The sequence below is a fragment of the Nematostella vectensis genome, chromosome 4 (assembly GCF_932526225.1).
Source record: "Nematostella vectensis chromosome 4, jaNemVect1.1, whole genome shotgun sequence".
Taxonomy (NCBI): Eukaryota; Metazoa; Cnidaria; class Anthozoa; order Actiniaria; family Edwardsiidae; genus Nematostella; species Nematostella vectensis.
In genome coordinates, this window is record NC_064037.1 from 4,460,919 (window position 1) to 4,474,216 (window position 13,298).

At 40.7% G+C, this 13,298-nt stretch overlaps 1 protein-coding gene across 2 annotated transcripts; it reads right to left on the bottom strand.

Moving 5' to 3' along the window:
• Positions 1–813: 813 nt before the first annotated feature.
• Positions 814–13,283, bottom strand: LOC5513063 (centromere protein J). Of its 2 annotated transcripts, none has more exons than XM_048726503.1 (22): positions 12,781–13,283; positions 11,670–12,586; positions 11,280–11,343; positions 10,980–11,041; positions 10,153–10,395; positions 9,432–9,601; positions 9,038–9,137; positions 8,148–8,325; positions 7,785–7,913; positions 7,179–7,337; positions 6,603–6,922; positions 6,237–6,413; positions 5,332–5,435; positions 4,928–5,021; positions 4,681–4,851; positions 4,283–4,373; positions 3,524–3,632; positions 3,122–3,250; positions 2,626–2,926; positions 2,009–2,082; positions 1,703–1,898; positions 814–1,266 (listed from the first exon to the last, which is right to left on the bottom strand). In XM_048726503.1, the coding sequence occupies exons 1-22, from the start codon at positions 13,025–13,027 to the stop codon at positions 1,126–1,128; spliced, it is 4,176 nt and encodes a 1,391-aa protein (XP_048582460.1). In that variant the 5' UTR covers positions 13,028–13,283; the 3' UTR covers positions 814–1,125. The 2 variants fall into 2 exon arrangements, with proteins under 2 accessions (XP_048582460.1, XP_048582461.1); XM_048726504.1 differs by having other exon boundaries at positions 9,432–9,598; positions 12,781–13,282.
• Between the last annotated feature and the right edge of the window lie 15 nt (positions 13,284–13,298).

The following is a 13,298-nucleotide window of genomic DNA, read 5'->3' on the forward strand; positions in this document are numbered from 1 at the left end:
AAATGCGGTCACTTGCTCTTGATTGAGTTTACCTTGTACTTCGGTTTACACGTGAAACAGAACGATCGCCCGTAGCCATAGAAACCAGGGTTGACCCTTACGGGAACAGGACTGTATACACCAAATACCTAAACACCGACCATACCGATTAGAAACGGTCATTATGACCACTAACGAGTAATGACTGTATTCGGATGGGCTAACAGGGGCCATATAGACTAACCAGCATGCTACGTAAGGGGGTGGACTAGGGATGTGGTACGAATGAGGAATTTCCATATCATTTGCTGTCTATCATAACTAAGGTTTCTGACATCTTGTATTTAGTTTGGAAGGAAAGGGATTGATCTGCAGTTGCATAGTTCGTCAATTGGACTTAGACATTCTTTGCTATCTAAAAGCTAACAAAATTGGTTTCCGACATCTTGTACTCAATTTGGAAGGAGTGGGATAGATCTGCAGATGTATAGTTTGTCAAGTGGTAGACTTACACATCCTTTGCTATCTTTTAGAACTCTAGCCGCAACCATTTGGCCTTTAGTAGTGTGTTTTGGGCGGGGTTTTCTTTTGCCCGCGTACCCCTTTCCTTTCCTTTTGGGTCCGCTACACAGGCTGCGCACCAACGCCTTGCTGTCAATAGCCAATAGTCAAAAGCCAATGGGGAGTGTAGATAACTCAATTTCATGGCAAGGGGAACTTAGTGAAACTTAGTAACGGAAGTGGGGGAAGTAAGGATGGCTCGACTTGGTGGGACCATTGGACTAGTAGAGCGAGATATTGGGACGTAATATAACTAAAATTGGCTAACTAAAGTTGAAGTTTGCTAAAGGTATATTTTGTCAATTTATTTACAAAAAATATCACTCATCACGAAAATATGCCTTTCGATATCTAATATGAAAATATTTATTTACAATTCTGACATTTACATTTCATGTCATAATTCTTAGTTGTTCTACTTTCTTCAACTAGCACTAAAATATTATCTGTATTTTCGAATACTGCATATGTATCTAGATAAACAAACGTGAGACAGCAACCGCCATCATGCTTAAGGATATATTTACAAATGTCTAGTTTATTTAATGAGCGATTTAAACACACTTAGGGACTAATGCTACGATGCTATCTGACAGTCTGGTCAGCAGTATCCATAATAACCCGCCCTTCTTGGTCTCTGACGCGTAGCCGACCGTTAGAATACCTGGTTTCGGTTCGCCCGTCCTGGAACACAGTCTTCACTGTTCCATTGGGATACTCTCGCTTCTACAACCATAAAACAAACATTCAGTGCACGATAAGATATCCTGCTTTTAGCCCTTTTATTTGCTGCATATCATACAATGCATCAAGTCGTGGCAGACATTTTATTTTGTGGTCTAAATAAAAGATTGAGTTTCTTGACCGTGTAAAAAACTGATGATTAAAGATCGCTCAGAAATCTTAATCAGGTAATCTGATCTAAAGACGTTGCCGTTTCGTTCTCTTTTCTTGAGAATCAAGAACAAACGCGCATTTATACCTCGTAAAATTGTGTACGAATAATGCGCGCTGTCAGTGCGATATTTCTCTCGCCATCATGGCTGAGTTGCTGTATGAAATCCTAAGAAAATATAATTTTAACCGTGACAAGGTATTATTCGGTACCTAAGTGCACTGCTATTGAGTCTCTAATACGAGACCAAGGTTTAGACTAGCGTACCTTGTAGAATTTGGTGTGAATCTCGCGTTGCCCGTTCGGGAACTCGATGGTTCTCTCACCATCATGGCTAAGGCGCTGCACTGTGCCATCGGGGAAAACACACTCCTCGGAGCCGTTAGTGTGTAGGTACTTGACAGTCTGATCAGGGAAGATAATCTCCTTAGTGCCGTCCGTATAGTGCTTTTCGATCTGGTTGCTGTTTAAAAAAAAGATCGCTTTGAGGTGAGAATCATGCTTTTGAATAGTTGAACGTCGGCGACAGGAAACAGTGAAGTGATCTCAAATGATACTTAGCGTGGTGCATACTTGGGAAATTGCAGGACTTCGAGACCGTCAGGATACGTCGTGTGAGTAGTCTGAGCCTCAGAGTAGTAGTACACCTGTAAAGCGAACGAAGCCAGGGTATGATTATCCACATTCATGCGTTTGCCTGGTCTTCTCGGCCACAGCCGATATGACCATGATCACGAACAACTTGCAACTAGTTAAAGAGGCCAATCACGCCGCCATTTTATGCTCCCGCTTAATACAAGCAAGAAACCAAGAAATTTTCAATCAAATATCGTCAAAAACAAATAAGAGTTAATTCGTAGATTTTAAAAAAAAAATTCCTTGCGAATAAACAACTGCATTTTCATTGATAAATAATATCAAAGGAGTTGGTGATTGACATTCTTTAAGGTCACTCGCCACAATCCCCCAGCACAATTTGTTCGATATCACTTATTACTAGCCCCTGTACGAGCCACTCGTTAACTTATCACTCGTAGGTCCAGCATTACGTGTTTGATATGATCCCAAAACACTAGCCCGTACAAGAAACTCGTACCTCGTCAACTCACCACTCGTTGGGCCAGCATTACTTGCATGATGTCAACCCACTACTCTAGCTCGTACAAGTAACTCGTCTCTCGTTCACTCACCACTCGTTGGTCCGGCATTACTTGCTTGATGTCACCATTAAAGAACGTAACAATGACCGTCTTGCCGTCGCTGCTAATCTCTCGCCGTGTTCCATTGGCGAAGAGGATGACACGTGACCCATCGGGCTGAACTTGCTCCACCTTACCATCCGGGTGAGCGATCTCATGAGCTCTGATCTCCTCTACTGTTGCCTCGTGCGCATGCGCTAAATCAGGGTTTGCGACAAATCGCACGTTTCGTCTCTGCTTTGCTGGGGGCCCGGATGGCGAGGAAGCAGCCGGGTTCTCTTCTAATGGCCCACTGAGAATAATAGATGTTCACTGATTTATTCGCGCGACATTTATATTGACGTCATTTAATTCGTGATATCAAAGTGACGCGAATATTTTATGAAATAACCGTCTTTAGCCAACGAAATGTGGCTTTAAAAACATCGTGTAAACCCGACTCCTTGATAGGCTCAGGAATGGTGTTGAAATGATTAGTGTTTTCTACCTGTTTGGGGTATGTGTCGGTGGCAAGAGCGGGGAGATTCTTGTCGCAGTTACGTCTGACTTGACAGGGGATTTGCCACTCACGCCCCCCTCGCTGTTGTTATTCACATCAGATCCAGAGTTATTCATCCTAGGGTGAGTCAAAGACAACTTTCACATCTTTTACTAAACAACCTTAATTATATTGCATTCTGATTGTATATTAGTTCAAAAGCCTGCGTAGCAAAGTTTCACCAAGGGAAGAGCTATGTTGTTCGTTAAAAGAATCCGGAAAATTACGAAATGAATTGAATTACCTCGTTCTCCATTAACATTTGAAGGAAAGACTAGTATTCTAAAATGGATTAAGATAAGCTTTGATAACACGGTTCGAAAGTAAGTCAAACAAGCACGTTACACGAACCTGTCGAGCGAATTGGAGTGCGACTGCACAGGCGGACTTGAAAGGGTTTCCATGACGACAGGCAAACGAGGCTGTGGACGATCAGAAGCAGGATGTCTGGATACGCCTTCTGAATATGAAAGAAGTGAAAGCGATTAGAGTATAATGGCAAATATGTAAGAGTCGCTTAGCACAGACTCTATTCTGCTCGGCACGGAATATTGATCACGAATCTCGCAATTGGATTGGCTCCCGTACTCACTATCTATTTAGCCATAGACAGTGAGTAGCGAAAAAGCCGGCCTTATCGCGCCAAAAGCGGGTATTCATTACTGAGAATTATTAAAATCGTAATTCTTTCGAAGGTAGTATGTGAGTGGATTTAAACTAAAACAATTAGACTACTCGTTCTCGTTTTTTATGAAAACGAGAGGCGCTACGCGCCTTAGAACTTAGAACTATTTACTCCCTAATAGGTTTCACTAATTTCGGGAGGGACAGTCAGCACTGATGTTACAGTCTGCGAAGGTGACTGGGCACCTTAAGCTCACTTATCGCAGGTGCGCCTCGTTGACTATCTACTGCCACATAGAAAACTCGAACTCGTAGTCTCATTGTTAAGTTTATACTTGCACTACTTGAGTATCGATTTTAATGTTCTAACATTGCGTACCTTAAAAGGTATTGGAAGGTCCATATGACCCTCCTCCCCTAACAACCGTTTCGGTACAGGTTTAAACTATACGCTTAACACTAAGGATAAACACCGCGTGTACATACGGTATTCTGGTTGTTCAGATGGTCGCGCTGTCTTCCGTTGTTTCTCTTTTCGTGGACGTGTCTCTTTGCCACTGTTTTCGCCATTTCCAGCCTGTGAAATAAAGACCAAAACAAAAGTGGTTTGCAACATTTAAAAGGAGGGGCATGCGACCTACAAACAACTCGTAAGCACTAAATCCAATATAGTGCCATATGCATACTTAAGCTTTTCCTGCTATAAACGTGTAGCTCGTGGATAATCGCTTGCCTGCTTCAACCACATATGGCATTGATGACATGTGAGGTGTCCGTGTTGTTAATTCATATCAAAAAAACTAAGTACACTAAAATAGGGTTAGAGTCGGGGTAAGTGGTGTTATCTATATCGGTATTCTTTATGAATTTACAACCATCACTACCTTGTCTTGCTCTGTGCGCCAGAGATCCAAGCGGTACTTTTCCAGCAGTTTCACCTCCTCCTGCAACTCCTTGTTCTGTTCTTCCAGAGCCTCGATCCGGTTTCTGTAACGGGCGGATGCCGCTGACCAGCGAGAGTCGCGTCGCTTCATCTCTTCTTGAAGCTCGGACAGCTAACAGATCAGAAACACGTGATTAGCACGTCCAATGTAAGGCTTTCGCTCACGTGATGGTGGACACGTGACCTACCTGAGCTTTCAGCGACTCAATCTCCTCCCGCTCTTTCTTGTCAGGGTTCGCTCGTGCTGCCTTCTGGTATTTCTCGAAAACTTTTTTCTCCCGGCTGAAAAATATAGCAACGCACATGGTTCAGGATTTTGCAAGTATATGGACGACAAAAAATTTATATGGTTTTGATGTTTTTTTTTAAATCTCAATAAAATTTCTAGAATTTCAAGGAGATGGAAGACTTTGTAGTGGTTTTTAAACCCTCAGTGATGTTTAACCTAGAGTGCTCTACAACTGCTCTTCTAAAAAAGAAATTCAATGATTTAAAACTAAATGTATGATTTCAAAACATAATAAATGCCTCAATATCTTTCTGAGATCACACAGTGGTTACTAAACTCTGTGCTATTGTTTTATTACGCTACCGTAATTTCTGCGTTTCTTCTTCTCGGAATTTCTCGAGGCGCTCCAGTTCTTCGGATTTTTGCTTCTCGAACGACGTAATTTCATCCTGAAGTCTGATGAGGCCCTGGGAGTAAACAATGGGAAAAATGAAACCATCACAAACTTCAACGTATGAATTGGATGCTTTTCATGATGGGCTGTACCTATAATACAAAAAATTAGCAGAGAGCAACAATAAAAATTGGTTTTCAGAGGTTCTTTTTGAAATATGGGTATCTGTCAGAGTCTTGATTGATACAGCGTCTAAATATACAAGAACTTGTCCGAGTGCTGAGTCTTGATTGATACAGCGTCTAAATATACAAGAACTTGTCCGAGTGCTGAGTCTTGATTGATACAGCGTCTAAATATACAAGAACTTGTCCGAGTGCTGAGTCTTGATTGATACAGCGTCTAAATATACAAGAACTTGTCCGAGTGCTGAGTCTTGATTGATACAGCGTCTAAATATACAAGAACTTGCTGTCATTCTTCTCCTACCTTGTTGAATGCTTTGTTCCATTGTTGGAATTTAATCTTGTTTCATCTCTCTTACCTGTTCTCGTTCTTCTCGTATCTTGGCCATTGCCTTGTTTTCCTCTCGGAATTTATACTAATCTTTTGTTCCATTTCTTTTACCTGCTTATGTTATTCTCGTATCTTGGCAAGCACCTTGTTCTCCTGTCGGAATTTACTGATCCCTTTGTTCCCACTCTCTTACCTGTTCTCGTTCTTCTCGTATCTTGGCAAGCGCCTTGTTTTCCTGTCGGAATTTACTGATCCCTTTGTTCCCACTCTCTTACCTGTTCTCGTTCTTCTCGTATCAATGGCAAGCGCCTTGTTTTCCTGTCGGAATTTACTGATCCCTTTGTTCCCGCTCTCTTACCTGTTCTCGTTCTTCTCGTATCTTGGCAAGCGCCTTGTTTTCCTGTCGGAATTTACTGATCTCTTGTTCCAGCTCCAGTAGCTTGTCCTGCACTGCCCTACTTGGACCAGACTCAGTCTCGATGGCTGGTGCCGGGGCTTCTTCGATGGATGTCGAAGGTTTCTTCTCTTCAGACACCTGATAAATCAAGAGCATGAGTAAGAGAAAACAAATATTAATTGGCCAAGAAGCAGCCAGAAGGCGTTTGGAAGATTGGCGGTTGGAAATCGTCGGCGAATGTTCTCAGCATATTGAAAACCGTAGTTATACTTGGTTTTACAACAGACGTACTCAGAAGGAATCTCACTTTGGCTTCAAAGTACTCACCTTTGGCTTGGGCTTCAGCTGCGGAAACAGCTTCGTTACAAGGGATGAAGTAGGCGGAGTCGACGTTACGGCAGCCTCGTTTCCTGCGCTATCCACGTGATCACCACGTGGCCGTCTCAAGGGGGGAGGGGTGGAGGAGATAATGTCATGGACATCCATGACGGTGCTCTCACTGTCATCGCTATCAGGTTCACTTTCAGTCCCAGGCCACCCGGCTTGCGATTTGATTTCGCCCCAAGCCTCCTCGTCATCAAAATCTTCTGATGACGTCATGGAAGAGAGCGGTGGCGATGGAGGGGACTTTTGGGTTGCTGTGGTCACTGATAATAAATGACAATCAAAAATAGGTACAGTAACTTTTGAATTTTGAAGTATGCCAACCATTTTAAAAATGAAGCAAAAGGAAATATCTGTACGGTTTAAATGAAGCTTTATTTTTCAAAACTTTTTCAACCTGTGGTTGGTTAGAGTTGGGATGTCACTGGCAGCACACCACAGGAATCCCGAACAGAACACAAAGGACTAGACTGTGTAAAAGAGACTTAGAGCAAGGTCTAATAACAGGCTAAGAGATACCTTTCTCTGTTGTGAAGGCGGCTGCATCGTGAAGGCGTACCACTTGGGAATGTAGGTTTTTAGAAATCAGCTCCCCATCCTCTATTGCACTGTCAAGACTCATCTCGTGTAATGTTACATCCTCATCTCCCAGTTCATCCTCTGATAACTGGTTGTCATCTAAAGCATCATTGATAAAGATCAAAGATAAGATAGCTTTAGTCAAGCAGGCGAGGTGGGTTAGGGATTGGTAGTGTATGGTTGGGCTAGGCAAATTACCAAATTAAAGAAAGGGTTTAGATAATGTGAGGTAAGGGAAGGGAAGGTTATACATGCAAGTAAGTGCAATGCAAGTAAGTGCAATGCAAGTGGTAGACAAGTTTTAAAAAAGGTAAGATGCAATGGGGCAAGCTGAAGTAAGGTATAAAGTAAGGCTAGGTGGGTTATTGTATGTAAGATAAGTTGAGGTACTGTGAGGTAAAATGAAGTTATGGCAAGGTATATAGAGTAAAGTTAATATGTTCGATTTGTGTGGAAACAAAAGGGAATGAGAACCTCAAATATTCTAGATAAGAAAAGCTTTTGAGCATCTTAGAAGATCTGCATCAAAGCAGGAAGCTTTCTTACCAGGATGTTCTTCCTCCCTGTCAATGACTGTGTTTGCATGACTTGTGGTACCTCCTGGCACCCTACTCTCACTGCTGGCATAACCAGTATCTACTGGGCTTAGAATTCCACCATGACCAACTGCAGCATCTTTTTGAGAGAAAAAAAGGGTGATAACAGATTAGGGCTTAAAGCTAAGTACAACCTTTTTGCATGCTGTCACAACACCAAATCAATGTGAAAAAAATTGAAGTAAAATGAATATCCCAATAAAACCATGTTTAATGTAGATTTAAAGCTCCACCCACATTTTTTGCTTTAGAGTGGCAATGCTGCTGTTTTAATATTAAACAAAAAAGGTTTAAAAATGCAATATGTAAGCACCTTTCTTGCTCTCTTTATATCCCTGGGTTGATGGCTTAATGGAGGTCTGACTGCCCCCATCCTTCTGTGTTTTTCCTTTCTCTAGTATGCGGACCACTGTGGAGCAGTTCGATGAGAAGGATGCATTTGCAGCAGCCTGCTCTAGCATTTCAAACTCCTCCAATTCATCTTCCTCAACCTGTGACAACAAACATATTACCACAACAGAAACTCCATACACTCAGGAATAATGAAAATGCACATATAATAATAAATAAAAAACTAACCACATGGTGTAAGTCATCATCAACTTAAGACATATAAGACACAGAGATGGATAGACATGGATAGGGAAGATTAGGAATGTCGATCAACCACAGCTTTGTTGTTGTTTACAATCCAAATACAACATGGTAAGGGAAGATTAGGAATGTCGATCAACCACAGCTTTGTTGTTGTTTACAATCCAAATACAACAGCTTACTCTCAAGAAAACTTCAAAATACAAATCTAGGAATGAAGTCTGATTCATGATTGACGATATTTGAACGAGAATATCTTGTTTTTTTTGTTCGAATTAGCTGATAGAATTGGATATTGCTTTGTGTGTGACTCGCCATCGAGCAGGAGCATATAATGGCAGCATGAAAGGGTAAGGATAGATAGGCAAGGTAATGTAATATGTATATGTAAGAGTATGGTTTCAATAGGTAAGGGTAAAGTAGAGTTAGGTTAGGATAAGGCTTGAATAGAGTAAGGGTAAAGAAAGGGTTAAGATGGATAGGGTAAGAGTAAGGATAGAAAGCGTATGATGAAAGGTAAAAAGTAGTTGTGTAAAAAATCATGCTATTGTCCAGTTTTTAGGAATTGAATATTTTGCAGAGGGCATAAACAAACTAAACAGTACCAACCTTTTCATTATTTTCCCACTGCAGTTTCATCCTCTGAAATGAGGTATCTATACTAGAGTGGACACCAAGGCGCATGGGACTCAGGGTGGGGGATGAAGCCCTATAACAGGCACACAAGTTCAAGTCATTTTGCTAATCATTGAGATTGATACTAGGCATATGCATAGTTTCAATTGAAATCATGTTTACCTGGACACAGTAAAACATAACGCAGGTAGCAAACTATTGCATGAGTAGACAAAAAACATACCAAAACTGATTCAAATAAAATAAAAATCTGATTGCATTTAATGTTCAAATAAGAATGACCAATCTAAGAGCAACTGACCTCAAGTGATTAAAGTTTAGAGCAGAACATAACTTTACATTTCACCATTTGTAAAACTCCAGATACCTGGCAAGAGTTGTTTTTGTCAAAGCCCCTGAAAGAGCTCCTGAGAAAGGACCAATTACTCGAGAAGCCAGAGTGCTGGTACCAAATGGCTGTGGAGAGGACACTTCAGGACTAGCTATCACTGAAGCATTAGCTGGTGAAGACTTCCCTGCAACCTTTCTAGTCACCTGCTTGACAAGTCACAAATAATGGAAATCAGATTGTTTGTTACAATGAAGTGTGCTATTTTTTAGTTTTTTTTTTCTGCAAAAGTCCATGCAAAGCTTGCAAAAGAAAAAAAAACATGACATAAAAAACCTGCACCGCATCCCTTTCAGGGCGTTTATTAAGTTTCAGGTGGCAGGTGTAGGCAGGTGTGGGTAGGGGGTTGAGATTGATAAGGTAGCATGGGGTGGAAGTTATTTTATTTTATAAAAGTTCAAAACTAAAATCAAATAGCAAGCATTCTGGTGGCCGTGAGGGCCTAAATAAAACCCCTGCCATTTAAAAATCTGAGTCACAGGCTTTGGAGAACCACAGTAAATGTGGGGAGTCATTAAGCATTACCTTTTTGAACAAGATTTTGTCCCACTTTTCTATGGGCCCCTATGAACTATTTGATTTTAGTTTGAAGATAACTGTTAACATCTTAATTTACATAAATAGCTTACTTTAGAACTGCATACACTGGGGTGAAAAAAGCATCTACAACTTGAATATCTTGATAGTCACAGCTGCTTACCTTGCTCACTGCAGCTGAAGGCCGACTTGTAGCTTTAGTGGTTTCATTAGAAACTATAGACTCTCGTTTTGTCACCAGCTGGGGCTTGGCCTGAGTAAGACTTAGTCCTGTACCAGGTTTCTTGGTTTCTACAGAGGGTTTGGTATGTGGTTTTGGTTGTGGTTTCATTCGAAACCTTGCCAACCCTTGGCCTTTTCTTAGAAATGTCTTCTGGGGTTTCACTGGGGATGGTGACTTTGCTTCCTGTAAGAGTACAATATGTAGGGTAGTACTGGACACCTTTGTAAACCAAAATTAATAGGGTGTCCTTATCTATGACTATTTCTAATTATCTAACTGTAAGTGTCTTATAGAACCATGGCAACCAATACTATTATTAGCAAGCAATAATCGCAGTTTTGACATAAATTTCATGACTGGGTGGATTCTGTCATACACTTAAAAATATTATTTGCATCATTGGTTGGCTAGTGAAAATCATGTCAACTAGATGATAAAGCATTTCATACATTCTCTTTGATTTAATTGGTTTATTCAGTCTTTGACGTGGTCACACTAAAGCATGCTTTTCACTGTTTGCAGGTGTTTTTATAGAGTGGCAGGATTAGACAACAGCTTTATTACAAAAGTATAATATCAGACAAGTACTAACTACTGGCCCTTCTCAGCAGGGCTTTTTAATTACATTTTACCAATAATTAGAACTAGACAGAGTGACAAAATATGTGATTACTTATTAAGTGAAATAGGTTATACTATACATTAAAACTGTAATATTCTCAGACTCATTGTACAGCATATGCATTAAAATTAAATGTCATATTTGCCTTCTCTTCAAGTTTCAGCTGTTTTTCTAACAGCTCCTCAAATGTTGCTGCTGAAGATAAACCTGCAAGAGACATGAATAAATGTTACCACACATTACTATATGTAAAAAAAATACAACAGGTTTTACTGCTATTTGTCTAATGCATCCAGTGGGCATTTTGGCAGTTATTAGAAAGAGTTCTCAGAATAGTTGCCTACTGTAGTAACATCCAGTGAACCTCCCCTCCAAAGTAGGCCTGTTTTGGCCCTGAAGAGAACATCTGCCAACAAGTGTAATAAGTAATCAGCTAACTACATACCAATTCCAGGTGTTATGGGCCGGTCATCTTCAATTTTAGCTTGTTCTGGTGTCACGCATTTAGACTAAAAAGACAACAAAGTCCATGTGTTATACTCTCAGGGAGATTTTAATGGTGGTAAAGACTATTGTGAGAAAATATTTGAATATTGCTAGGGGGTTATAAACCGGATGTACTATTTAGTATACAGTAACTTTGTTGATACTTACTTCTTTTTCTTCTATAGGTTTTGGATCACTCTTAAATAAGTTTCAAACTTTAAGTTATTACAGAAATCATATCTCCCTGGAAAATGCATGAGCAGGGACATGAGATGCAACAGCTCAAACTCTGGTTTACGTTTTTGAATAAATACATTAAACAGTTACAATAAAAAAATCCAGGCTATACCTCTTTTTCCTGAGGCTTGATCTCTATTACTGTTTCCAGCAAATTCCCTTCGCTCTCATCATCACTTATTTCCTCATCAGACAATTCCTGGTCTGGCAAATGTTTCAGGTCACCATCATCTGAGTCGACATGTGACTCAGCATCCTGCAGTGGGTATACCCCACTAAGAGTATCAAACTCTGACTGGACATCGGACTGTGAATCAAGGTCACTATGAAGCTCAACACTTTCCTGGTAAACAGCAATCTCTGCTTGACCAGGAAGTTCAGGTTCCATTTCTCTAGGAAATAGTCTGTTATTGACAACAAAAGGTGCTGGTGCTTTACCTGTCTGAGATAACCCCGGGGAATTTCCAGGCATCGGCTGGTCATTTGGTGACCAGGAATAAGGGCTAATGGCGTACTGTGGGGATGCCTGTACAGGGGAGGGATAGGATTCCCTGGAGAAGCCTGACCCTGTGGTAGATGAAATAAAATGCTGAGGTGACATCAGTAGAGGCTGAACAGGTCGGCCATTTACATTACCACCCGCTAGTCCAGACACTGTCCTGAATGCAGGGTTAAACTGAGCTCCCCCTGTTCCTGGTCTTATCTGGCCATGCATAAGTTGTGAAGCAGTAAACCTCTGGCATTTGTTAAAATTTTTATTATCCTGAGCAGAAGGGCTTTGCGATTCTGTTAACACCTTAGTTGTGATGATTCCATTATTAGCAGCCTTGGCATAAAGTATTTGCAATTTCTCTTGTTGCATTTTCAATGTTTCCATGTGCTCTTGTTGCTGTTTTGTCATGCTTTCCTGTTGCTGTTGTTGCCATTGTCGGAGCTGACGAAATTTTTGTAGTAGCTTGCCTTGGTCTTTGCTGTTCTGGGGTTGCATGGCGCCAAGCGTATTGTTTGACCTAAGGGGTTGACTTAAGCCTGAAAATAAGAACCTGGCTTTTATTTAAGGTTAAAAAAGAACAAATAAGAAATATTGAAGGCAGCACAACGAGAACGTGTGCCTACGACTTCTGATAGCCTTATTGTCAATAGATAGTACAATTTTAATTAACACTTTTAAAACATTCTTAAACTAACAAATACTACAGCAAGCTATAGATTCTAGTTCTTACCATCACTTCTATCATTAGCAGGCAATCCTTCCCCAGTTGACTGTCCTTTAGTTTCTGTCAGTTGCACGAACTGGTTGTCTTTTCGATGAATATGTTGTTGTTCTAGTGTATTGGAATGTGGCAAGATTTTCAATCCTAGACCACTTGATACCCCCATTGATACATTTTCCAAGCATGGCGGACTATTCTCCTTGCCAGATATGGCTGTTTCTTCTTGTATCCGCGTTGTTTTGGCCATCATAAGCATTCAATTATCTTCTTCGTTCACAAACAATGCACACATCTGCGGAAACTTACAATGGAAAATAGCCCCTCAAACAATCAATCGGTGAGTCAAAGCACTTAAAAAACGGCCAACCACACCTATAAGACACGAAAATACATCCACGCATAGACTTATTTCACTTGAGTAAAATCAGTAATGCAATTAATTAAAATAATTCAATGTGAAATCTTACATAAAACGCGCCATTTTTTGAAAGTGATGTTTGACCGTATTGCGCATGCTTACACAAATA

Coding starts and splice junctions, on each gene's coding strand:
- LOC5513063 (XM_048726503.1), bottom strand. CDS start 13,027: ATGCTTATGATGGCCAAAACAACGCGGATACAAGAAGAAACAGCCATA. Junction 11,042..11,279: donor GCCCATAACACCTGGAATTG/GTATGTAGTTAG, acceptor TGTCTCTTGCAG/GTTTATCTTCAGCAGCAACA. Junction 9,602..10,152: donor CTTCAGCTGCAGTGAGCAAG/GTAAGCAGCTGT, acceptor TGACTTGTCAAG/CAGGTGACTAGAAAGGTTGC.